General features: G+C 34.6%; 2 protein-coding genes across 13 annotated transcripts in view; one reads left to right on the plus strand and one right to left on the minus strand.

Annotated features, from left to right (window-relative positions):
* fndc4a (fibronectin type III domain containing 4a) overlaps nt 1–11,679 on the plus strand; it is a 70,149-nt gene extending 58,470 nt beyond the window's left edge. For all 3 annotated transcript variants that reach the window (XM_073934074.1, XM_073934075.1, XM_021468612.2), the window contains 2 exons: nt 3,806–3,939; nt 10,337–11,679. In XM_073934074.1, coding sequence (XP_073790175.1) covers nt 3,806–3,939; nt 10,337–10,378 — 176 coding nt within the window. In that variant the 3' untranslated portion in view covers nt 10,379–11,679. The remainder of the gene's footprint in view (nt 1–3,805; nt 3,940–10,336) is intronic.
* Nucleotides 11,680–13,710: 2,031 nt separating this feature from the next.
* The window catches only part of si:dkey-71h2.2, a 90,700-nt gene continuing 76,412 nt past the window's right edge, over nt 13,711–27,998 (minus strand). For 2 of the 10 annotated variants that reach the window (XM_073934071.1, XM_009294629.4), the window contains exons 8-10: nt 25,795–25,829; nt 19,561–19,586; nt 13,711–16,789 (exon numbers count right to left, since the gene is read on the minus strand). In XM_073934071.1, coding sequence (XP_073790172.1) covers nt 16,743–16,789; nt 19,561–19,586; nt 25,795–25,829 — 108 coding nt within the window. In that variant the 3' untranslated portion in view covers nt 13,711–16,742. Of the gene's footprint in view, nt 16,790–19,551; nt 19,590–25,794; nt 25,830–27,998 lie in introns of all 10 variants that reach the window. The other 8 variants (XM_073934073.1, XM_005160480.5, XM_073934070.1 and 5 more) reach the window with 4 other exon arrangements.

Raw genomic sequence — 27,998 nt, forward strand, 5'->3', positions numbered from 1 at the left:
AGGAACACAGGGAGAACATGCAAACTGCACACAGAAACACAAATTGACCCAGCCGAGACTCGAACCAGCGACCTTCTTGCTGTAAGGAGACAGCACTACCTACTGTGCCACCGCGTCACCTATTGTTATACAGTGTCATAAAAATGCTGCTATATTGATGTGCATAGTGCACATCCGGCAGGCCGCGTATCCTATCTAGACTTTACCCAGTATTTTCAAATGGAATTTGCTAGCCTGTTGCTACTGATAGTGCTAGTGGTTTCACCATCATTCATCTAATTTTACACTTGAACAACTAAATGAATGCTTAAGTCTATTTAACTGAATATATTGTAATTACATTACAACATTGATGCTGTACAAACAACCTTGTGAAATTTAAAATACTCACATTAAGCTATCACCGGAGGTTTATCGTTAGCTTTAAAACTCTACCTGTGCATAGAGCCCGTTGTGCATAAACAATTTTGCTCTGCATCCCCGTTAATATCTAATCTTTGTGCTAACGAACATTAGGTATTTTGGTCAGGTATTTTGCTGATAAACTTTCTATACTCCGGCGACAAATCCAGCTCCAGCAACAGTAAATAGACAAGTTTACTGCAGATTTTTCTCACGCTGCTGCAGTGACGTGGTTTCCGGGCGCGATTTCCTTTTTCTTTTTTCACTGCATTTCTTTATATATTTATTTTTTACTCAGTAACGCATTTGATTGAAAATGTAGCAAAGTACAATACTTTAGGCAAATCATACTTAAGTAAAAGTAAAATTACAGATTTTAAAAACTACTCTAAAAAGTACAAATTCTCAAAAAAACTACTTAAGTATAGTAACGTGACTAAATGTAATTCGGTACTTTCCACCTCTGCCGAATAAAAATATACCAGTGCTACTGAAGACTTAAGCTTTTACCTAAACTTTTTTATTCTAAGGTCTGCAGGTATTTACTGCATTACAGTTCAATATCATTACACCAACCAATTTAGGTTATAATTAAAAATACTTCACAGTCTACAACAGCCAAAATCAACAACCAAAAGATTTTGAATTAGATGTGTAATAAACTAGTCCCTCACTCACACACCAGCAGTTTAAGGACAAAAACCTGGCAAATGTCTTTGGGTATGGCAAGTAACCATATTACAAATTGTTGGTTTGGTTTAGGAAAGTGGGTGGGCGGGTCAATCAATAAAATTGGTTGGGTTTAGGGAAAGAGGAGGGTGGGTCAGTCGATTGGTCAGTCAGTCATTCAGTCAGTCAAACAGTCAGTTAACAGCAGCCTATGGTGGATTTATTTGAGAACAGTAGGCGTGAATGGCACTCGCGAGAGAAATTTTAGATCACAAAAAGCGTACACAGCGGCCTCTTGTGGATTTGCAAAAAAATAAATAAATACATTTAAAAAAAAACAGCAAAAAAACATACATCCTGGGGTGTATTTTGCGGTCTCCAGAAATGTATATAGAGGTACGTTTTCCGAATGAGCCTGGGTTGGATGTGTCATATTACAAGGAAGCTAATTCCCAGGTCGAAACTGTATTTCCAAGCACAAAAGTGAAGTGAGTGCCTCTGTTTGCAAATGTTTATTTAAAAATTAAACACTAAATCCCAGTACTGTGTTGGTAATGATGGAACTTCTGTCCATGGGAAATGCACCCCTGACTGTTTATGCCAACTGAGAGTAACTATGCTTACAAACATTACCCTATGAATTATTAATCTCTGAGAGGGATGAAAGCAAATGAGTTTGAGAAGGAAAGAGAGTGAGCAAGCAGATCATAATTCGCCTTGGATCTGCTAATGGTTATTAATTTTTCACATGAATAATTTCAGCATCACTTGAATTAGGTGGTGTTTAAATCTCCACCATACATGCCAGCCCTAAAAAGCCTGGCAAAAACCATGATATGCATTAAAGTGATAAAATATGAACGGTTGAGAAGGGCACGGGGAAGAGGAGCACTTCTCTGCTTACGTAAGACAGAGTCAGTCTGCCTCACTGTCACAAAATAATTCATGCGCTCAATTGCAACTGCCACTCCAGCAAACAAGGGATGTGTTCGCACCGCTGGGCTTGGACTACAGAGAGGGACTTCTGTCTGCTGCTCTCAGAGCAGGAGAGATGCTGGACGTGTCCCACATGAAAAGCAGGGCCAGACCCGCACTCCATCACTCTGCATTTTTAAAACATGATCTACCACTCGTAATGCTTTCAAACTCTACATACAAGTTTCACAGTCTGGATTATTTTGGACCTGAGGAATCTATATTTTACAGCAGTCTTCAGTGGCATATGATCCTATAGAAATCATGATGTTTTATTGTCTAAGAAATATTTCGGTATCATGTATTTTTATCTGTTATTATTTCTAAACAGCAGCATTATATAAAAAAAAAACTTTATGTGAATGTTTAGTTACTACAAAAAACGCTCAATTTTGTTTAAAAAAAAATAAAAGAATTTTAAAAATTTAACTGACCTCAAACTTTTTAATGTTAAAATAAAAAAGAAAAGCTCTTGCCTAATTATTACCACGTTTTCAGATTTTACCACATTCTCACCCTGTTATTTACTTGTTTATTTTATTTTTGGGTTCTGTTTTTGTCTTACCCGCTTTCTGAAACCGCTCTTTACTGGACTCGAACCCCGTCGTCGTGATCAACTCGTCTCTGCATCTCAAGTTCGCTGAAGTACATGTCAAGCTAACTGGACAAACTAGTGACAACGGGAAAGCCGTCCATACAGAGATAGGTGGTTAGCTGGTAAGCGCGAAAAAAACGACGTCATACCGTTTTAAAAATTGAATGCCACCATAGGTACTTCTGGCTACATAATTTGCGATCTCCAAAAATTTATACGGGGCTAGGTTTTTAGAATGAGCCTATATTGAATATAACCTAGCCCTTAAGCATTCATCTTTATTAATAAACATAAAAACATAGCAACATATACGTGTTACTCTATCTTGGAGCAGACGTCTTCAGAAAATCCACAGCATCACTTCATTTGAAAAATGATTACTATCATAATTTTTTTTTAATTGATACCTTTAACGATCCTGTAACCTTGGTTTTGTTGCAGTTTAAACTGGTCTAATGATCATCTACTGTAACACTCTTTTGTTCCAGTCCTATCAGCTGGTTTGCATACATGACTCTAAGCCACATGCTATGTGCTGAATTAATTCAGAAAATGAGTGTACATACTTACGGTCGGTTAGAGAGAGAGAGAGAGAGAGAGAGAGAAGAAATGGAGGAACAGATGAAGACAGTTAGCCTTCCTGTGAAATTTGAATTCATTTCCCAAGTGTACCCAAGTCCTACTAAACTTTATTCTGGAGAAAGTGTTATTGCTCTGAGTTTGACTGAAATATATATATATATATATATATATATATATATATATATATATATATATATATATATATATATATATATATATATATATATATATATATATATATATATATATTAAATATATATATATATATATATATATATATATATATATATATATATATATATATATATATATATATATATATATTAATATAATAATAATATAAACATGTTGTAAAAATGGTGTCCATTAAACAGCACTTAGAAAATATTTGAAACAGAAGAAAACTTTTACACGAGGTCTTTAAACTTTGTCTTCAGCTATAAATAAAGCGGGTTCTGTTGTGTGTTTGTGTCTCAGGTTTGGATGCTTCAGTGACTCTGTCTATCAGTCTGTCTCTCCAGAGCTGATAGAGTTAAATCAGCACATCTACTCTGTGTCACAATGTCTTCTCTTTTTCTGCAGCTGTAATTGCCCTGTTTTGCCGACAGTATGACATTATAAAAGACAATGATTCCAGCAACAGCAAAGAGAAAGTAAAACCGTCCTCGGAGAGAAGCACACCGGAGCACCACAGCGGAGGCCTTCTGCGGAGCAAGGTGAGAGACACATAATGTACAGATCAAACATCTCAATGTCCAATCTAAAACACTCTTTTGATCATGTATGCCACAACATTCTAAACCATTTTTTTAAGGAGGTGGGTGTTTTTATGGTGTTTTGGGCTTTTTTTTAATTAATTGTCACATTTGTTTTAAAGTAACATTACTACGTCACAATGGGCTATATGCAACTTTTAATTTTAGTCAGCCAGCCCCAGGGCTTCTGGTTAATTGTCATCCCATACAAAATTGCTGCCTTTAAGATCTTATTTCTTTAAAAAACAGTGATCTTCACTGCCTGGCTGAGATACGATATAAAGTGGGTCTCAGAACAAACATGAAGCACTACAATAAATTCAATTTTTTTGCACCATGTCTTTAAAATATGGACATTAATTTTACCTCAGTATTTTCAATGGAATTTCTGCGCTAGCCTGCTGCTAATGACATGGCCTGCGTTTAAACGGTCTTCTCTTTTTTATGCTTTGCCAACTAAAATGGATGTTTCACTCTATTTAACTTAATATATTTTAATTGCATTGTAAAATCGATGCTGTAAAAGGAACCTTATGAAATTGAAAATAGCCACATAAAGCTCTCACTGGAAGTTCATGATTGGCTGAAAAACACTAGCTGTGCATATGGCCTGTTCACACCATTAACTACTGATTTATTACATGCATGGTTATTAGGATAACAGTTTATTACATCCCTACCCAAATTATGTTCCAAAACCCAAACCCAGCTTTTCCTTAATATCATAAGTTAATAAGAATTGTTACTTAAAATATAGTGTAGTTATAGTAGTTTCCAAAAATGGTAGACTTCCTGATTAAGTGAAACTCTTCCCTCAGAAACACACAATGGGATCTGATTTGTCATTTGGCCCTGATTCACTTATCACCTACTGTAGTGTACATGTTAAAGAAACGTCACACTTTGGGATGGGGTTTATATTAGGGCTGCACAATATATCGTTTGAGGATCGATATCGCAATGTGATCCTTTGCAATAGTCACATCGCAGGATATGCAATGTTAAGTATTATAATTCATCATTTGCTTGTGTTTTTGATGCCTGTGATTGTATGATAACATTGAAAGCATTCAGGCATAATAAATAGTACCATTTGTGACTTTAATAATGATTAACTTTATTGAATTGATATTTATTTTTATTATTCAGTTACTGTACTTGAATACAGTTACACTCAGGAAATGATAAAAATCTTTTTCAATTGTATTTTTTTCTTGATTGTTTTTATAGATTTTTTTGCATGAAAATACTCACAACACTTGCAAATAGAGAAATGGACTGCAGATAGCACAGAACACATTGAAAATGTGTTGGGGGACCCCAAAAAGTGTATACGTAGATTGTTTATAATTTTTTTTTGCCTAATACAGGTATTAAGTTATGTGGTGAAATTGTTTTTCCAATATAAAGTGTTCAGCATAATTGAGTACAGCCCATTTCGAAAAGGATTATTTTATCCAATTCTCAGTGAATATAGGCAATGTATTTTGGTGCATTTAAACAAAACAGATTTATTAAACAGATATATTTATTAAAGTAATATTTTAAACACCAAACATGTTTAGAAATTAAAAAATAATCAAATTAAATTCAAGCAAAATACTGAAAAAAATAACAAAAAAATATTTTGCTTCTTTTGTTTTTTCTCTTTTTAAATTAGAATTTAATATTTTTTATATTTGGATGTACTAGTTTTTGGACCATTATCGTAAGTTATTTTATTAGATAAGCTCTGGATTTGGCTTCAGTACTGAATATTCTAATGTATATGTGTAACCCCGCTGGTCTTACACCACCCAACCTGCTCCGAGCTGGGTTCGAACCGGCGTCCTTCCGCATGAGAGTTGGTCGCTCTAACAAGGAGGCTAAAGACCATGTCCTCTAGTGATTGTCGCTAGAGCACCTTTAGAGGTCAGAGGAGTGAGGTTTACCTGCACAGCACACACTAGCTGGCCTCCGTTACATATGCACAAATATAATATTGAAAATCTCCTAATAAAAATATGAATTTAAAAGATTTGTGAGGGCGGTATTTATATATGCTAAGCAGTGTAGATATATATTGCGAAATGAAAAAAATATTGCAATGCTAGATTTTTTTAATAAGATGCAGCCCTAGTTTATATACATTTTTACTCTTTGTGGTTATAAAAAGTGTAAAAATTTTATAAAATGATGTTATAAAAAATTCTGTTTATAAAACAATTTGACTTCTTTTATATTAATGACATCATTGCTGGAGGACATAAAATGGTTTGTCAGTGATGATTATCAAAATCACGAAGGTTACAAAATCACAAAGGTTGTAATTGTGTAAATCTGATAAATATGTTAATTATTTTGTGCAAGCAAGACATGATAACAGACTTTCATAACTCAACCCGAGGCTAATCAATTAGCAGTAAATACAGTTTCACTCCAAGCTGTTGAAAATAAAGCATGCACCAAATGTCTTCTCATGAAAGTGGTGACAATGATTTATTAATCTGTTGTCTGCAACAACGGATCGTTGTTGTTGTTTTGCCAAGTAAAAGCTCCACGCTTTAAAGATTTCAAGCTTTTAAAAAACAGAAAAGTCTCAGAAAACAAATCAGTAGCATGTGGTAAACAGATGACAGAATTTTAACATCTTTAAAGTCTTCAGCTGGATTTATCAACCTTGTCAAGAAATCTACTTTACATTGTGAAGGAAATCACTCTTGAAAACTACAATACTGCATAAATGAATCTGATTAAACACAATTCTTACATTGTATGAAGTTATCACATTTAATCAGATCTCCAAATCTCTAATCAGATTTAATCAGATGCTACATTTCAGTGCAAAATGGTTATATTTATATATTTATAATTTCAGTTATACGTGTTGGTTAAAATTTCTGGAATTGCCCCTCTTTTTTCCCCTCAAAACCTTAGAATGAGCTGAAAATGAGAAATCTATTTCCCTGTAAACTCAGATTTGATGCTTTCCATTAACTCTTAATGAAAAGCGTAGCATCAGCATTTCCAGCGTCGAGGACAGGAAAACGCCCCCATCACTTTTAACACCTGCAGAAAGACTAAGACAGAAAGCAGAGGAGCATTCCTATTGCTATCCATCTCACTTTCCACCAAGCCTGTCTGCCGATTGATAAAACCTCTGACTGATAAAACCTTTTTGTTATTTGTTGGATGAACCTGCCAACAATGAAGGATGAGGCCAAACACTATAATGGCCAGAGAGCATCAGTCTGTCAAACTCTCAACTCGTCTTGCATTCATGACTCATGTCTAACACCACAGCCTCTATAAACCCAGTTTGGCTCTGATCAAGAATGCTAAATAGAGAAACTATGTCAGTGTCCCAGAATCATTATGTGTGTTTATTAATAATGAAATGCATTCGGCCTGGACTTGCAGAATTCAAAACCTCCTGAATTTATTCAGTTCTTCATTTGGGTGCATTTCAATCATTATGTGTCATTAAAATACATAATGTATGTTGGTTTTTTCCAGTGTTCTGGACGTTTCACCAAATAAATTTCCACACAGCCATCAAGACATTTGATGACGAATCAGATGAAAACTTTTTAAAATGCATGTCTTCTATAATAATGCTTAATAATAATAATAGTAATAATTCTATTAGTGCTGTCTTAAAATTTGGCCAATTGTTTGTGGTGTAAATGATTGATCAAACTTAATGACAACATTTTTAGAATAATAATTATTAAGCATTATTATTACTATATATATATACAGTTGAGGTCAGAATTACTGTATTAGCGCTCCTGTTAAATTTGAATTCTTTTATATTTTTTCCCAACTTCTGTTTAAAAGAGAGGATTTTTTCAACACATTTTTAAACATAATAGTTTGTTCTGTAGCCAATATTAAAAAAAAGCTTGAGAGGGACTAATAATATTGATGGTTTTAGAAAATTAAAAAACTGCATTTATTTCAGCTATAATAACACAAACATAAGCAATAATATTATCGGATATCTTTTGGTTTAAATATTTTATTATTAGAAATTTTATCAGGCATTCACTTGTAAATACACTTTAAAAGAAATAGAAATATAATACTTACATTTTAACTATAAGACATTCAAAATAATTTTTGAGAAAATGAAAAAACAACCAACAGTCATAAAAATTATAATTAAACAAAGATTATACATACTTTCCCCCAACCAACCACCACCTACCAGTGCTATCCACCCACCTACCAGTGCTTTTTAAACACTTTTCTTCTCTCTTTTTTATGCTTTAACAAATAAAACAGATGTTTCACCCTATATAACTAAATATATTTTAATTACTTTGCAAAATCGATGCTGTAAAAGGAACCTTATGAAATTGAAAATAGCCACATAAAGCTCTCACCGGAAGTTCATTATTGGTAAATGTAGGTACTAAACGTATAGTAAACATATTAATCACAAGCTTGTAGAAAGGAGATAAAAAAGGACGAACATTTTTTTTTTTTAAATAACAAAATCTTGTCTATTAGCTCTTTAACTGTCTGCTCCACTAAATGGTTGACCATGTTTTGACGGTTTTAAATAACGACTGTTAAAGTCATTTAAAGAATGGCTGTTATAAATAATGGTTTACACACACAGCATTGTTGGTTACAAAAAATAAATAAATAAATAAATAAATAATCCTGTTGCACTACTACATTTTATTTTGGTTTTATTGTAAAAAAAAAAAATAAGAGAGAGAGAGAGAGAGAGAGAGAAGCAAACATCTTAAATCTAAAAATATTTTATGGCAGACTTCTAAAATATAAAGGTAATTTAGTGTTCAAAATGATAAAAATATATAAAATAAATTTGTCTTACACTTCATATTTTCAGATTTTTCATAATATGTATACATATATAAACGTATATGTATATATATATATATATATATATATATATATATATATATATATATATATATATATATATATATATATATATATATATATATATATATATATATATATATATATATATATATATTAATTCCAGTACTTTTTAACCATGATCAGATATATCTACCATTAGGTAGAGGCTGATATTTTAGATATTAGGGGATGTTATGAAAATGCATTGAGTGTGTTAACCAGTGACTTAACGAGTTAAGAAATGCAATTTTTTTTTTCTTGGTGGGGCAGTTAAAGGGTTAAGGTATACCTGTTTTTTTTTCCACATGTAATGTACCCGTAAACTCTGTCAACCATAATTTAAAAGCTGGAACTTCTTTTTTCTTCCAAAACAAAAGGATATGTATTTATTTATTATCAACCCATATGAAACAAACTGTTGTTGAACCTGTGTAAATCTCAAAAATTCTTTGGAACCTCCAAATATAATTAATATAGGATCTGGTTCAATCAGAATGTTTAATGTATCTGAAAAACTTTCAGATTTTGTTCCAGAAACTCTGTAATTTGAGAAACATAACATAGAGTAGGAGTGAGACAGGCTGGAATCTAAAAACTGACATTTGTCACACAATGGCAACACTTCTGGAAATATTTTATTCAATTTACACTTGGATAAGAGTAACCTATAAACCACTTAACAGAAATATTGTAAAAAAATCTTTGCTCCATGCAATTTTTTCTTGAGAAAAAGAATAAACATTTTACAGGAGGCCTAAAAAATATGCCCTCAACTGTATATATCTGTACTATATGTGTGTGCAATAGATCTATAATACAGTTCAAATTTAATTTAATTAACAAATCAAATCAATATTATAAAAGCACCTAAAATAATTCTGAACTAATACCAACTAGCCAATGGTAAAATTACAATGATCATCAGAATATTAACATATTTGTATTTTTTATTTGTACAGACTAAAGAGAAAAGTGGGAAAAAATGCATGACTCTTAATTTTAGAATTAGAGGCATATATCAGCATAATAAATGCAGTGGATCAAACACCAGAGCTACTGACCTACTTCTAAAATAAACTTTCTCAGGAAAACCAGCATACTGTATGCCTTTGATCCTTCTTATATTCCTCAAGCCAGCTCTTCCCTTGCCACTTTCTCAGGACAGATGCTTCACTTTCCACCCGCTCCACTGTGTGCCAGCATTAGTCCTTATAACACATCAAATAAACCAGGCCTTTTAGACGCATGATAAAATCAATATCAGAGCCTGTGATGATGATGTCATCTCTTGTACCAAGGACCCTAATGGCCTTCAGTTCGACATATTACTCTGCTGCACAGCAAAATGATGAGCATTCATCTCTCTCTGTGTATTACATCTTAGGGCTCACAGTCATATATACAATATTCTAAAGCTGCAGAAACATCCAGCGGCATTCAGGCATTGATGAAACTGGATTTGTCCTCCTGTCTGTTGCAGTTCCACCAGTCTGTGCCATCTATCAACATCATTGAGGTCTGATGGGACATCATTCGAGCCCACCTGCAGTATCTGGATCACTGTATATCAACCCTTCCATCACCACAGTCTTAGAGTCCACATCTACACTGCAATATCAGCCCATAAATATATATGATCTTATATTTAAATGAGGATTCCCATGTTAATGGTTCCTAGTTCCTTTTGAAGGTTTCAAATGTACAGTGGTCAAAAACTTTTCTAACACATTGCAGGGTGAGTTTTTTTCTTTGTGTCTGAAATGGTTCATTTAAAGATCTGCTCTCTAAACTCCGCCTTTCTGAGAGTCTCCTTTGCTCTGATTGGTCAGATGGTGCAGCCTCTTGTGATTGGTCTACTGCTTAGAGTGTGTATCAATTACCAAATACTCATTACCATATTCGATCATCAGCTTTTGTTGTTGTTCAAATTCCTTTACCATTGACGACTCAATATTATATATTAGAACACAACTGGAACATCAGCACTCATTTAACAGGGTCTTATTGCTTATTTATATAGTATCCAGAAAAAAATATATATAAAATTGGGTGCTGGAAGACGGGAATTACTGAAATCAAGCAGTTCAGAATAATTTCTTTCTTTCACTTTGATCTTTGCAGACCTTTCACCATCACAAACAGCATTACCTGCAGTATACTACTACATGAAGGGTAATAACTGAATAAGCATAGAGGCACTTTAAAGCAATCTACTGTAAAAACGCATTGTATATGTGACTAGGTGCCTGTATTTTATGATGGACACCCCCAACATTTCCGCAGTTCATCAGACTAAATCAGAGATTTTTTTCTTTCTTTTATATAGAAAAGTAAGGAAAGTGTATTTTTGATATGGTGCTGGCGAAATATGACTTTTGCTCTTTATTAGCTGGTGTTCTGTTTGTGCATGCATCTCTCGCAGTGTAAGATGTGTACAGGAGCAGCTCACTGGATTAAGCTTGTGCTCTTATTTGCAATTGTCAGTAAAAGTAGAGGAAAACTTGCAGATAGTTTCATCTCTTGACCGCCATAAGCGTTTCGTGTATCCTAAATGTAAGGCTTGTGTTTGTTTTTGCACTAAATGTTGATCTTAAAACCTGCCAGACTGAATAATGTACATGCTAAAATCACTGTGTCGTAAACAATGAAAACAATTAATATTCTGACTGAAATATTGTTATTAAGAATATTAAGGTGCCATAAAACTCATGATGAAAGTGCATGCATAGTTTGCATTTTATGCTCTTATTTCATATATATTATTTTACATTAGGTGATGTTTCTCCTTATTGTCAGTTTTAATAAAGATGAGGAATTACTTGATGCAAGTTTTCTTTTCTTGCTGCCTTCTTTATATCTGGCATATTTGGGGTATGACAGAATTTGCCACACAGAAACCTAATCAAATTTGCTGATCATTTACCATCCAAATATGATGTCTGTTTGATGAGGTTGTGGATTAATGCTAATAATGTTTCATTTTCAGTTTTTTTGTACAGACCGATCATGTTTTGTAAAAACCTAAATGTATCGTCAGGAGCCGCAGGTATTCATTTGCAAACCAATATACATATTCACTACCTGACAAAAGTCTTGTCGCCTGTCTGAGTTTTAGGAAAAACAAATAATAACTTGACTTCTAGTTATATGAAAGGCAAATGCCTCTAGATTACGCTAATTTTACCAAAATAAAATATGATCATGACTTAATTTTTAATTAATTAGGACAGTAATGTTATGGGCTGCACAAATGTCTTGATACCTCTGGTTATTGATGTTGCCATCCACTCTGCAGACCTCTTACACACCCCATATTAAATGTAACCCCAAACCATGATTTTTCCTTCACCAAACTTGACTGATTCCTTTGACAATCTTGGGTCCATGCCAATGACTGTAAAAAATATGGACGACGCGACAGCCCCTTTTCCCATTGAACGCTTTGAGGGCAAAACGCCTGCTTGACGGGCACAAACTGTCGCAAAAGACTGCTGAAATTGGAGCCTTGACATGCACAGAAGGACTGTCTGATGGAGCCTGAGGAGGAGCCGCGAAAATGAGCTGAGTCGAGCTTCCAACCAAACGCTTTATGTAAAATCAACTACGCCCCCTGAACTTCTCAGCATGCGTTTGCTGTCTTATCAACACAAATGGATGTAATAACGTTAACAAATATGAGGGTTTTATATATTCAATCGCGCCAGCTCCGGGCCGCTGCGCATAACCTACTCGCGGCGTCGCGGGCTGATTCCGGCTCGCATGCGGCAGCGCCGGCTCGCTCGGCCGCCGCATCTGGCTCGATTGACTCAGGCTGGAATCGGGCAGTGAGTCCAGGCATCCGGAGTAGGTCCAGCAGAGGTAGTCAGTCTGAGCTCTGAGGGGTAAGTCTTCGGCTGGAATCTAGCACGAACTGGCCCATGTGTATTTTGCTATCTGGGTGGCTAGGCGTACATCAGCAAACTAATAAAGCCCGAAAAAAGCCCTGACCTTAGCGAATAAACAGTGTTCCACCAGGATCATGTATGTCAGAAACTGTAGTTTACTACTGAACTCATTTTGTCATGGTAAAATAACACAGAAATCGAATAACAACACTTCAGTCTTCTGCCGAAGCCCAGACGCGCTGCTATGAGAAACTGTCAATCACAGCTGTCAATCACGACACGCCCAGCATTAAATTACTGCTAAAAACAAACTGTTTACAAAAATGAAGATCTGCACCTATTTCAGCACAATAACCAATGCCTAATTCGACCAGAACCATCTTTCGGGACAGTTTATTGCAAGTGTAATTAATTTTTTTATTTGGGCTCAAGTCTCCTTCATTTACACGGAGGAGGCGGGCTTTATGACTTGTACTGCAGCCAGCCCCCAGGGGGCGATCTAACGGCCGAGACCTTCACTCAAACGCAGGCTTGCGGCACACTTGGGTCCATGCGGATTCCAATAGGTCTTCTGCAGTATTTGTGATGACTGGGATGCAGTACAACAGATGATTCATCTGAACACTTTACCTTCTGCCACTTTCCAAATGATCAACTAGAAGTCAGGTTATTATTTGTTGCTCTTACAACTGGGTTTGACGACAATACTTTAGTCAGTTAGTGTATAAAAGTGCTGATATTGACTGGCATTTTTACGACTACATTTTATAGGGTGACTAAATGAACAGCATATTGTCATTTTTGGGAACACCATCCATTCAGAGTTTGCTTTAACTAATGGAGTGGGAAGTAATTTATTGGTGCATTCAACCACAAAACAGAGTACATTAACACTGACAAAACATCAGGGGATTAATTAAACGAATAATATAATCAAAACAGACACATTCATCACAAGATGACACTACTGTTGTTTTGGAACAATTGTTTTAATATACATTATTAAATATCAACCAACGCTTTATGTATATCAGCAAACAACCTCTTGAACTTCATTATGGTTTCATGATGATTAAAGAATAAAAATCAGGATGTTTACAAAGCCAAACATGGATTGCATAGATTTTTTTTAAAGCACCAACTTCAATTTCCTACAATAAACAAATGATCAAATGCAACCGATTATAAAATCACACACACTATTAAGTAATAACGCTAATAAGTTCATATATGATGACAATTTATTTACAGCAGTAAAAAAAAAGACAGCAAAATACATAGAAAGTGTCCCAAATCCTTCCATGGAAATTTTGTAAATGCATAAGCAGTCAAATCAGAACAAACATCAATTATTAAACCACCGACAGATTCAAAATAATAAATCAAAATGAGCAGAACACCACTATTTAAACTAAGATTTTTGCTACTGCTATTATTGTATATATATTAAATTATATGAATTTTATTTCACTTTTAGGAGAATAAAGAGAATAGAAAGCATCTGTAATGTAGAGAGAAAATACATGTTTAAAAAATAGCTGACAGAGCCACAGGTGTTTAATGATATCAGAGCATGATGAAGACGTGTGAATTTTAATGTGTTAAAAAGGGCAGAATGGCAGTATATTTTACATACAGTATAATTCTAGCTGCTAGAGACTGATTGGGACTCGTGGGAAAAGGATTATGTTTTATTTCTGAGAGGTAAAATGTAATATTCTGGAGTGCACAGAGTTCACAAAGCCAAGAAATGGCAAAACTGAAAGAAATAATGGAGACAGTTTAGTTTATTCTAACATCTGTTCAACAGAATATGACATTTGCTGTAGCAAAGTGAATGTGATGATTGTTTGCCCAAAGTTTACTCAACTTAATGGTTTTAACATTGGTCAAACTTGATTTGCTCTGATCTGACAGGGTCTGAATGAATCATGGTGAATTGAATTATGCAAAAAAAAAAAGAAAAAAAGATCAAAAACAGATCATGTCTCTCCATTATTATTTGGAGTTGCATATCTATAAAATAACTGTTTACATTAGATAACTAGTGTTACATTACATTGCTGAATATAGCCAAATGGTGAAATAGCTGTGCTCTAAACATAAATAATATGGTATTAATACTACTAAATATGCAAGTTTTGAAGCAGGTGTGCAGGAACAGACTGTATTAGATCAAAAAAAAAAAAAAGAAAAAAAAGTGTTTTGAGGCCTTATTCAAATGTTTAAATATTACCTGATTCACAGTAGTTTCTGTATGATTGCTTAAGTAAGTGTCCTATGACCACAGTAGTGCTTCTCTCACTAGTTAACCCTGGGTCATTTAACTCCCATTAAACTGAATCCTGAAATATTTGTTTCAGAATGCTGGTAATTTACCATGATTTATAATTAATTCAATTCAACTTTCAATTCACCTTTGTTTGTATACCGCTTTTACAATGTATATTGTGTTAAAGCAGCTTCAAATAGAAGATTGAAACTGTCAGTTCAGTTTTCAAAGTTTAAGTTCAGTTCAGTTTAGCTCAGTTCAGTGTGGTTAATATTCACTACTGAGAGTCCAAACTCTGAAGAGCAAATCCATTGATGCGCAGCTCTACAGATCCTGAACCATGCAAGCCAGTGGCGACAGCGGCAAGGAAAAAACTTCACCAATTGGCAAAAGTGAAGAATCAAAAAATTTCGAGAGAAACCAGGCTCAGTTGGGCATGACCATTTCTCCTATGACCAAAGGTCTTGTGCAGAGCTCCAGTCTATAATTAATACTGTGTATTCATACACTGAGGCTTCACACTACAATCTTAAAACCTGGGTTAATGTTTTTATTATTGCGTATTTGTTATGTGAGTCTTTGACTTGACTGTTAACGTACTGCTGATTGAATTTAATTTTCAGCCTATAAACATGGAAAAAAAAATCACTTTATACACTATCGCTCCATCTTAAACATTGTTTAACACTGTTTTCAATGTTTCACTATCTTTCTCTTTAAAAACAAAGAGTCAGTGTATATTTGTTTATTTCAAACTAAACTTACTTAGATTTATGTCATGATGTACAGTAAAAACATGTGAATTTAACTTTAGTTTAAGGCTATAGGGGTGATTTTGGACACAGCTATAGTCCTGCCAATTTGCACTCCAACAAACAGGCAAATCAAGGTTCATTCAGGAATAAATATTTTCGGTGAATACTTATTTGTAAAAAAGTTTGGAAACAGACAATTCACACACAAATGTGAATGCTTAGTGAAGTTTAAACGCGGGGTTTAAAGTGATGATAACCCAGGGTTAAGTGTGCTCTAAAAATCCTGACACGTATCTAAAAATAGGGTTCCAAATTGAAGTCCTGGACAACAGTAGAGTCTGTAAATGCTCATATTAAGGTCTTTAACACTTACAGTTCATCCTCTGATGTTTAAACACTCACCAGAGAGCTTTGCCGTGGCTTTGCTTAGTGTAAAGCGTTCGACTGAGAGGACCAAAGTGATCTGGCATTAAAATAATGGCTGTGGGAGTCTTGAAGAATGCTGTGCTGAATGTTTTGTGTGCATTTCTGTGAACATTTGGTCTTCTTTTCAAGTACGTATTTTAATAACCCAAGTATCTACAATATAGCACCAATGTGTTGAAAAGATTTACACTTTTTACATTATATTCAATTACACAAATGCTTGAGTATAATTTATAGAACATGCAGTTTCATACATGTTGTTTCATCATGTAACTACCCTGAATTTACAGTATTATAATGTAAGATCCAGAGTTTTACTGTGTTTCTGAATCATGCTCATCTGTGCTGCTGTTTTGTGGTGCTGTTTGCTGTTTTCAGTGGCAGTGCTGTGAATGAGTCCATCACTGAGGCATTAGCTGCACATTACAGTATGTGTTGTGTGTTCAGGACTCTTTCTGACAGGCTGGTGAAAGTGTATGTGTGTGTGCGCGTGCGTGTGTGTTCAGTCTGAGTCGTCACTGCTGAAGGACAGGAGATCTTCTGCTGGACTCACAGCTGCATCTTCAGACAGGGTTCTGCTGCGGGACGTGGCCAATCTGATGAAGAGAACATTAAGAGTAATGAGAATTTTGTATTGATTTATGTTGTTTCATTCTGTTTAATTTGTAATTTATTTATTTTATATTTTAAAAACTAGTTTAAATGTGAAAGATGTACATGCAAATCTTTAAATAAACATGATTTTGTCAGGGTTCCCACTGTCAAAGAAATTCTGGAAATATCAAGGAATTCTTTTTTTTTCCCAGACATGGAAGGTCATACAAATTTTTATTAATTTTATCGAATTTTTAAAGTAAAATAACTCATTGGCTAATTCTCGATATGCGTTCTTCAGCGATCTTGTGTCCTCATGTTTTTAAGTATCGTCATTATCAACCATCAAAGTTTAGTTCCGAAACTCAAGAACGAAGAACGGAGGGTGCGTGAAAGCTCCCGGGTGTGTTCTTGATATCGAGGATGCAGACTTAAGCGCAAAACTCACTCAAGTTAAGTCATTGTGGCTGAATAATAGATGTGGGATGCGCAGTGTTCTCTACCTGTTTATTATTAAAGTTGAGAGATATACCTTGTTTATCTCATGAGTGAATGCATAAAAATTGTGCAAAGTATATTGGTAATGTTTCTGTGTATGTTATGCAGAAAAGGAGAAAACAAATCATTTTCTGTTAAAAATAGGCAAAGGCCATTATGTGACCATCAGAAAGAACTTAGAATGCATTTCATTTCTCAGACGCATTCTGTGTTCTCGCTGTCTCCTGAGTTCATTCTTCTGAGGTAACTTGACAAGAACACTGTCCACAAGAATGCAAGTCCATTCTCTACATTCTTGGAATTGATAAACAGCCATTGACTACATTGATTTGATATAAGATTCTCAGCTATCTATGCTCATAAAGCTTAGTACAGTAAAAACATTCATATTGTGAAATATTATTACAGTTTGAAACAACTTTTATATATTTTAAAAAAGGTAGTTCATTGCTATGAAAGCAAAGCTTAATTTTCAGAAATCAACAGTCTAGTGGTCAGTGTCACACGATCCTCGAAATCATTCTAATATTATGATTTAGAGAAGAGGAGAAACATTTATTATTATCCTCTTACCAATGTTAAAAACTCTTCTGCTTAACAGTTTTGTAAAAACAAACAAATAAAAAATTCAAGAGTATTTAGAATGGAAAGCTTCTAAAAATCTATTTAATTATCTGTCACTTTTGAAATGAATGCCTCTTCGGGATTCAATACTTTTTTTGAATCAGTTCTACATCTAAGCCTTTAATTATTATTTTGTACAGGATTGAAGTATTTTTAGATACATACATTTCAAATCATTATAACTTCTATAGGTAATGCACTGATTCAAATGAATAGAGTGACTCTGCAGTTAATCAGTGTCTCGAATAGATGTCCCGATGATTCAAATGATTCAGTCAGAGTAAGGCTGCGTCCGAAATCACACACTACTCAGTAGCTATTGAATTTGAATCTACTACTCAACCATTAAAAAAGTACTGTACATTATATACTGTATGAATGTGAGTAGTATGAATGTACTACATCTGCCATTTCGAAATCATCACGTAACCTACCCGTGTCAGTTACATTGCATCACTACCGTCCATGAATTCTCTCGCAGTGCATTAATGGTAGCATGGGATAGCATAGCATGCATCGGATGCACTATAAGAATCTCTCTGGAAGTAGTAAGTCATCCGGATACTTCTGGAGCACTGATTTTCAAATTCTATGCATTCTGACATACTACTTGGCTTGCATATTGTTTTTAGCATACTACATAGTATGGAAGCATGCCATTTTGGACGCAGCCCAAGTCTCCAATTAACATCTCCAGTGATTCAACTGATGCACTGTGAGTCTCCAGCTAAATCTGTGTAAAGTTGCTGCAAACTTATATTACAGTATGACAACTGAAACAGAATATTTGGGCAAGGTTTTATTTTTTGGCACTCCTCTCATATTTGTCTTGCAGCAAACTAATGATTTGAGGGGGGCTCTAAGCCTACACTGAAAAAAATATTCATTGGATTTACTTTTTTTTTAGCTAACTGTTTGCAAACAATTTATATGGGCTGAATTTAAACAAATTAAATTTAGTAATGTTTTCATTTTAACCTAAATATTATTTTTTTTATTAACTTATTAACCTAATTAGGTTGTTTAATTTTAGCTCATATAAATTGTTTGCAACCAGTTAGCTTAAAAAAAAAGTTAATCCAATGAACATTTGTTTGTGTACTTCACCCAAGCTCTTAAAATAATGTCATCAGTGAAGGACTGCCATTCCAGAGTGGATGCCTATGGTTAGTTCTTAATTAAAGGTTACCAAAACAAACAGTTAATTAATTTGCACAGATTCATTGTTCACTTTAAGACTATCAAATAAGCACTAGCAGAATGAAGATTGTACATTTTCATTTCATGCAGTCTTTAGCAACTGATTGCTGTATTGTATGACGATCAACCAGCATTTTTACTTTTAAACATAAACACATCATGTTGAACTTTGACTACTTAATACTTTTACCAGAGTAATATTTTATTAGGCCATCTGAGTGCTTGTATACATCATTTACCGTGCGCTGTTTCAACACTAACAAAAAGGTGTGGGAACCCTGTTGTGCTGTATGCTATTATGCTAAAATGAAACATTAATATTGTCATGAAGGAAGCTCAGTGTGATGCAGGTAGCGAAATGATAGACGAGTGTTTCTGACTGAGGTTTAGCGATGACTGATGATCATCATTTGAAGCGGGCGGTGTGTTTGGTTTCTCTCACCTCACTTACCTGCGTCCATCTCCTCCACCTCCATACTGCTGCGTGAGAGGCAGGTGAGAGAGAGCAAGCTGAAAACAAGCTATGATTAAATCCTTCCCAGCATCCTACTATTCAATCTTTACCAGCCTTTGTCGGCGAGTCCAGATCTACATCCATTATTATGGGTTTTATTGTGTTTTTTATCTACATGCTCAGTGAAAGAAAAGAGCTGACTATTTGGATCCGCCTCATCAGATTCACTTAGGAGAATCATGGTTCTTTTTGGCCCATTACGTTACTTATAATAATGGATTTCATTGGCAAGCTCTTTCTGGCCCGCTGCGTATGTGCCAGTGATGAAGAATCACAGTAAAATGCTGGCATCACATCCTGTTACAACTTTATGGAGGCAGAGTAAGCAATCATTCTAAAGCCTTGTAGTATGCATAAAGTTAAAAACATTGAAAGTTAAACAGTCTTATTAGAAAGCACATTCAGCTAATTGACATTGAGTATTTAAAACTATTAACCAGTTCTGAGTTTAAGTTGATATATAAACAGGCCCGTAGCCAGCCTGGTAAAAGGGACGGTTATGTTTTCTTAAAATATGGACCTTTTTGCAGTTATTGGCCTTGTTTTTTTATGAAATTATTATGTTAAATAGTTTTTAAGCACTATTTTCTGCTGGATTAGCTGGTCAGATGGTCATCAACCACACATTTTGATGTACCAACATTTTTTTTTAAAGATGTAGAAGAAAAAAAATTGGAGAATATTACTTGAAGAGGTCAGATGCCGGGGCGACACAGTGGAGCAGTAGGTAATGCTGTCACCACACTGCAAGATGGTCACTGGTTCGAGCCTCGGCTGGGTCAGTTAGTGTTTCTGTGTGGAGTTTCGCGTTCGCGTGGGTTTCCTCCGGGTGCTCCGGTTTCCCCCACAGTTCAAGGACATGTGCTACAGGTAAATTAGCTAAGCTAAATTGTCCATAGTGTATGAGTGTGTATGGGTGTTTCCCTGGGATGGGTTGTGGCTGGAAGGGCATTTGCTGTGTAAAACATGTGCTGGATAAGTTGGCGGTTCATTCCGCTGTGGCGACCACGGATTAATAACGTTGCAATAAATCTGTTTTATTATGAGTATAATTATTATTTATTAAATGATTCCAATAAGATTATTTCAGACAACTTATGTAAAATTATTATAATATTGTAATATTATTGTACAATAATAACACTGAATGATAATGAAATAGCATAATAATAATAATAATAACAACAATAGTAATAATAATAATAACAATAATAAAATAATGAAGCACTAATATAACATAATATTCATTCATTTTCTTGTCGGCTTAGTCCCTTTATTAATCCTAGGTCGCCACAGCGACATGACCTTCCAGCCACAACCCATCTCTGGGAAACATCCACACACACATTCACATACACTATGGACAATTTAGCCTATCCAATTCACCTGTACCACATGTCTTTGGACTGGGAGAAACCCACGCGAAAGCAGGGAGAACATGCAAACTTCACACAGAAACATCAACTGAGCCGAGGTTTGAACCAGCGACCCAGTGACCTTCTTGCTGTGAGGCGACAGCACTATCTACTGCGCCACTGCCTCGCCATAACATAATATCATATAACATAATATAATATAACGTAACATAACAAAATAATATGTAATATAATATGATATAATATAATTCATTCATTTTCTTTTCGGCTTAGTCCCAGGGGTCGCCACAGCAGAATGAACCGCCAGCTTATCCAGCATATGTTTTACACAGTGGATCCTCTTCTAGCTGCAACCCATCACTGGGAAACACCCATACACTCTCATTCACACGAATACACTACAGACAATTTAGCTTACCCAATTCACCTATAGCGCATGTCTTTGGACTTGTGAGGGAAACCGGAGCACGCGGATAAAAATCCGCAAGGAGAACATGCAAACTCCATGCAGAAATGCCAACTGACCCAGTCGAGGCTCGAACTTACGCCCTTCTTGCTGTAAGGCGACATCGCTACCCACTGCCGCTACCTATATATAATAATATAATATAATATAATATAATATAATATAATATAATATAATATAATATAATATAATAGCCAAGTACTACTAACTGTTATTCTGTTAATCAAGATCAAAGGATCATATTTAATAATTGGCTTCTTACTTTTTTAATACATCCTTTCAACCATTCTCAGAAAAGCTTGAATGAAGATGCTATGAACTCTTTATGTGCCATCTGCTGCCTTTCAAGGATACTAGTGAATAACTCCAAACTATCATTGCACTCATTTCCAGAGCGCTGCTTGAATTGATATTAATAACTATGTATGGAGAGACACCCTGAATAAAATGATTTTCCATGTCCATTAATCTGAAGCTGAGCTGAGGCTGTTAATGTGTCTCGGCTCTCCTACTGTGTGCCCAATCTCCACTTTATGAGACCAAATGTCACACCTGAGGGAGCGCCAGCACATCAGCTCATTAAATGAGGCAAAATATTTGACAAATAATTCCACATCAGCATACCGATGGACTCAAAGCTAAACACACACACTAAAATACTTCAAAATTAACATTTAGAATTAATGCGTTTTTTAAAAAAGAAAGTAGGTATCAACTCTTGCTCTAAACAAAAACCGCTTGACTCAATTTGTGTATCGCAGGGCAAATATATGTGTGTGTATATATATATATATATATATATATATATATATATATATATATATATATATATATATATATATATATATGTTTTTTTTTTGTTTTTTTTTTAATGATGTATTCAGACATTTGCTGAGCTGCTGTGCAGATGAAACATTTATTCTCAGAGTAAACACAAGGGTCTGCAGTTAATATAACTAATTTAGTTCATACTTTTAATATGATTTTCAAAAGAGGGAGAAAATATTTAGAGACAATAAGATTTTTTGTATTAAATTATTTTATTTATTACAATTTTTATTTAGATTTTATATATATATACACACACACACACACACACACACACACACACACACAGTTCCGTCTGGTTCTTGAATCTGATTGGTTGAAAACTGTGCAATTCTCTGCCAGTAACAGCACTCATACTGCCTCTTCACCCTTCACCCTTGTCTATTACTCCACCCATGTACAGCAACAAGCAGAGGACAAATATTGCTACGGTTGGGCTACATAATATATTTTTAAGGCTAAGAATAGTGCCTATTTAAAATATTTATTATTGTAATCAGGGGCTACTTTAGGATTTTCATTTTAGGGGGGCTCAGCTCCTAATGAGAAAAAAATTGTTATATATATATATATATATATATATATATATATATATATATATATATATATATATATATATATATATATATATATATATATATATATATATATATATATATATATATATATATATAATTATTATATATATTAAATAAGTAATCATTTATAGCAATACACTTAAAATTTTTTAAGTAATATGGGTTGCATATTAAACTATAAACTAGCAGTATTCTACTGTATTGTATAGACGTGCATAGTCATTTGAGTTCTGAATGAGCCAAATAGGCTCAACACTACAGTTTACTTCAGTAAAAGCCACTTCACAGGTTGAAGTACAATTTTTGTTTCCATGTATTTAATAAACAAACGGCCACTTTTCAAATTAAATAGCTTACATATAAATATATATATTTTTTAACTAATTCACATATTTCACGTACTGATTCATAATATTAAAATGGGTAATATTTTTAATACAAGACAACACACAATGTTTTTATCTCTGTCGGTGACTCTGACAGTTAAAATGAGTACATTCACTAAGTGGTTCTGTCACTGTGTTTAATCCTTTCTGTCCATGACTGTGGTATAGATAATGCCACATGCACTGCAATGTGCTTTATAATGGTAGTTTGTTTTAAAATAAAAATAGTCAAATGTTTTTTAAGAGTTCCATTTTCGCTGGAAGAAACAGCTTTGATTAGGTGTGCACTGAGGAAACAGTAAAACCCGATATGACATTGGGATACAAGTGATACAAGTGTGTCCATAGCAAAGAACTGCAAATAAGCAGATATTATAACAATTTATTGATAAACACACACCTTGTTCTCTCGCTCTGCACAGCTGCTTAGCAGATCAAATGAAAATCGAAAGTCAGGGAGGAACCGAATTCTGCCGCCGTCTTCAAATTTAAAGGGGACAGAGACGATAATTTGGTTTATAGTTTGAGCTAATCGGAAAATTTTAGAGGGGCTGAATAGAAATATAGTGGGACTACAGCCCCCCAAAATAGGCCTAGCAATGCCCATGATTGTAATACTGTAGGGCGATATAGATGGATGGCATTTCATGTCACGTTCAGCCTTATAATCTTTAAATGTCAGCAAAATCAACTGTATTGTCATCACTTTGGACATTATGCTAAAAAAATCATTCAAACACTAGCTCTAAAGTGACGTTGGTGAATTAGTAACAGTTTCTGCTGTTTAGCTGCAGATGTGAATGAATGGTGGAAAAAAAGTAGTTTCTCTTACAAATTTTTTTTTGAGACTTTCCGTGTTTGATTTTCTTTTGCCGTCAAACTGTTACCGTAAAATGTTGTTTAAATGCAATATCACACGAGTAGCAGTGTGAGAAAGTTGTATATCAGAACTGGTGGGACACTATTTCATTTTTTAATGTCAGATTTAATTTTTTTAGATTAAATGTATCAAAAAATTTAAAGGGTAACGAAACACCAAAACACATTTTTTGAGCTGTTGACAGTCGTATATGTGTCCCACACTGCTAAAAACACTATTAGGACACCTATATTTCACTAAAAAGTGTAAATTGGTTGTTTTTGCATTATTTTAAGCAAATTCGTACTTCCGATTTGAATTGTTCTTCCAATTTTTGAAGCTGCGTCACGGCTATGAGATAATAGCGTGTATTCCAGCGTGCAGACTGGGCGTCTGTGCCAGAGTGAGTCTTATTACGTCTTACAGTGTGATGCATTAATGGATGAGTAAGGCTTGGTTCAAACCAATCAGCGCGCTCTATTGTGCAACTTCATTAATATTCATTACTGTCATAGTGTTTAGACGACAGAGACGTCTATGTTGACAATGCTGTGTTGGCAAAACAAGCGTGAAGTGTTGCTTTTATAGTTTGACGCAGCTCTAGTTGCTGTTAATTGTCCTGTCTCTACAGATTAGGTAAGTGAGCGACCAGTGCTCTTTGTTTATTCAGTTTGTTCGTATCGAACTAAGTTAACTATTGCACAGAGTGTAAACATGTTAGCACTACAACCAAACTTTAACCTCGTGTAGGATTTTCACCACATTTTGTGACCGGAATAACACACACGGCTTTCTGACGCTACGTTACCTGCCGAGTGCATCTAAGTTTCCGGGAAATGCAGAGGGTTTTTATGTCTCATTCGCCGTGCGGTATCAAACATTGCATGAAAAATACACGCTTAGAGCAGCTCCTCGAATCAAATATCTCGTTTGTCGCGAGGGGCATGAATGAATTCCCTGAATGAAAGAGACAAACTGCAGTTAAAGTCCACCATTTAATAATTTGGCAAATAATTCGACTACAGATGTCCATGTAAACACAGTCACTTTGTCCCCTGTGTGTGTATGTGTGTGTGTGTGTGTGTGTGTGTGTGTGTGTGTGTGTGTGTGTGTGTGTTTTGACTCTGAAAGTCAGCGCGCCCAAATAGACACTCCCAAACCATGCCTCTTTACTTCCTCCGACACTCCCCCCTAAACAAAGCTGGACACGCCCACTTTTCTGACTTTTTTTTTGTTTTGCTTTTTAGGATTCCACAGATCAGTTCGTTCAATAAATGTCACTATAACTATTATTTTTAGGGAATGTTGCCAAAAACACATACCAGGTAACATAATGTGATTTTTTTTATAATTGAAAACTTTTCTATTCAAATTGATTAAATTTAAAAACATATTCAAAAAGAAAACAGTTATTTTAAATTCTACAAATAATTAAAATAATAATACAAAGTAATCAAATAAATGCAGCACTGATGTGCAGATTTTTTTATCCAATTTTTTTAAATCATCCAAAACTCCAAACTTTTTTCTTTTTTTTAACACATTGAGAAGCTTCTTTCCCCTATATTTGTGTGAGCGCATTTTAAAAGTGTAAAAGATTGATAAACACTGAAAACTATCCTTGAGGAGCAATCTCTGATCTTATAGACCATCCTCTGCGAAGAAAACACAAGCATACCTTGAGAAGGCATCATCGAGGCCATCTTCTGCATCCTGAATAAAAGACAACACAAGGATTAGCATATTAGCAAAAACACAGTCACCTTCAGAATCAGAGTAACCTGATGTCACTGAACAACATGATGACCAGGTTTAATCTGCGGTCTCTCCTGTGATAGTCATTATCTGACACCAGCAGCCCGAAGATCCTAATTGGGTTTCAGAACCTGCCTGAACGGTGAATGAAATTCAATCACGGAGGAAAAGTAATTAACAAAAGCACAGATGAGCAGGGTGTGCAGACAGAGAGCCCGACGGATCCAATAATTCATAACAGAGACCTTGACAACTCATATAGTGAAATGAGCAGCACTCCACCTAGTGGTTGTACGTTTAATGTGTGAATACGATATTAAAGTACAGTTTGCCACTTAGCGGTGGTTATATGTTATGTCAACGACACATGCCCTGCTGACTGATAATACAATGTCAATACAGTTGAGTAGAGAAATTACTGAGTGAGCAATGCTTGTGTGGTATCAATACAATGGAGCTTTACTGTGGAGCAGATTTTTAGTACAGTAGTGATGCTCTCTGATTAATGCTGATTAATGTCAGACAAACTAGATGCAGTGCATATAGAAATTGAATTTCTGGAAAATATGCAAATTACATATATGACATACAAGTTAATATTTGGATTTTACATATATAAATTATGTCATATATATATATATATATATATATATATATATATATATATATATATATATATATATATATATATATATATATATATATATATATATATATTCATTCATCTTCTTTTCGGCTTAGTCCCTTTATTAATCCGGGGTGGCCACAGCGGAATGAACCGCCAACTTATCAGCACGTTTTACACAGCGGATGACCTTGAAGCTGAAACCCATCCACAATCATTCACACACATACACTATGGACAATTTAGCCTACCCAATTCACCTGTACCGCATGTCTTTGGACTGTGGGAGAAACCGGAGCACCTGGAGGAAACCCCACACAGAAATGCCAAATGCCAACTGACCCAGCCGAGGGTCGAACCAGTGACCTTCTACTGTACTAGGCCACTGCATCGCATATACATATATATATATATATATATATATATATATATATATATATATATATATATTTGTGTGTGTGTGTGTGTGTGTGTGTGTGTTTGAAATCCAGATATGAACTTGTATGTCGTATATAATTTGCACATTTTGCCATATCAGGTCTCTATACTGGACATTCAACACTATTTTTTTCACATATTTTTAAAATAATTTTATAAACATTCCAGAAAAAAAAAACATCTGAAAGATATTAAATGTCGAATCAGTTTTGTTCTGAAATAAGCACAACTAACAATAAACAAAGTATAGAGATTCAATTCATTTTCTCATTTCATTTTTATTTTTTAGCAAATGTTAGTTGCTGTTTTATAACATGGTTATTTACCCATTCACATCTTGTCAATAAACGTTAAACTTATCATTTAGTTAGTCAAACTTAATGTTAGTCTAAAACAAAAAAAGAAATGACAAAAAAGTAAATAAGAATAAAACCATGCTTGCCCATGCTTGCTTGCCTTTTAAGTTGCATACGCACACATTTAGGATTTAGTATGAAACATATTTATCTTATATTGGTGGCTTGGGAAGTCTTACACCATACAGTATGTTAAATCTCAAGTTAAAAATCTAGGAGTTATCTTTGATTCTGAGCTTTGTCTAGAACAACAAACTAGCTCAGTCCTTAAGAATGGTTAGCTGAGGAACATCTCCAGACTTAAATCTATACTTTTCTTTCAAGATCTGGAAAAAGTCATACATGATCTTATGATATCTCGCCTAGACTATTGCAATTCCCTATATATTGATCTCCCTCAAACTTCATTGTCACAATAGAAGATGGTTCAAAATGCGGCAGCTAGACTTTTAACAGGCAGCAAAAAACATGCTCATATTTCACTAGTTTCATTCACTACAGAATGAATTCAGTTCAAAATTTTAATTAATGTTTTTAAAGCACTGAATGGGCAAGAACCTTCTTATATTTCTGATCTTATTCATTTACATTCAACTCCTTGTTCCCTTAGGTCTTCAAATAAAGAACTACAAATTCCCCCAATACTTAAACTGAAAGGAGATTTTGCAGTCGCTGCTCCACGTTTGTTGAACCAGCTGCCACCAGACA

The sequence above is a fragment of the Danio rerio genome, chromosome 20 (genome assembly GCF_049306965.1).
Source record: "Danio rerio strain Tuebingen ecotype United States chromosome 20, GRCz12tu, whole genome shotgun sequence".
Taxonomy (NCBI): Eukaryota; Metazoa; Chordata; class Actinopteri; order Cypriniformes; family Danionidae; genus Danio; species Danio rerio.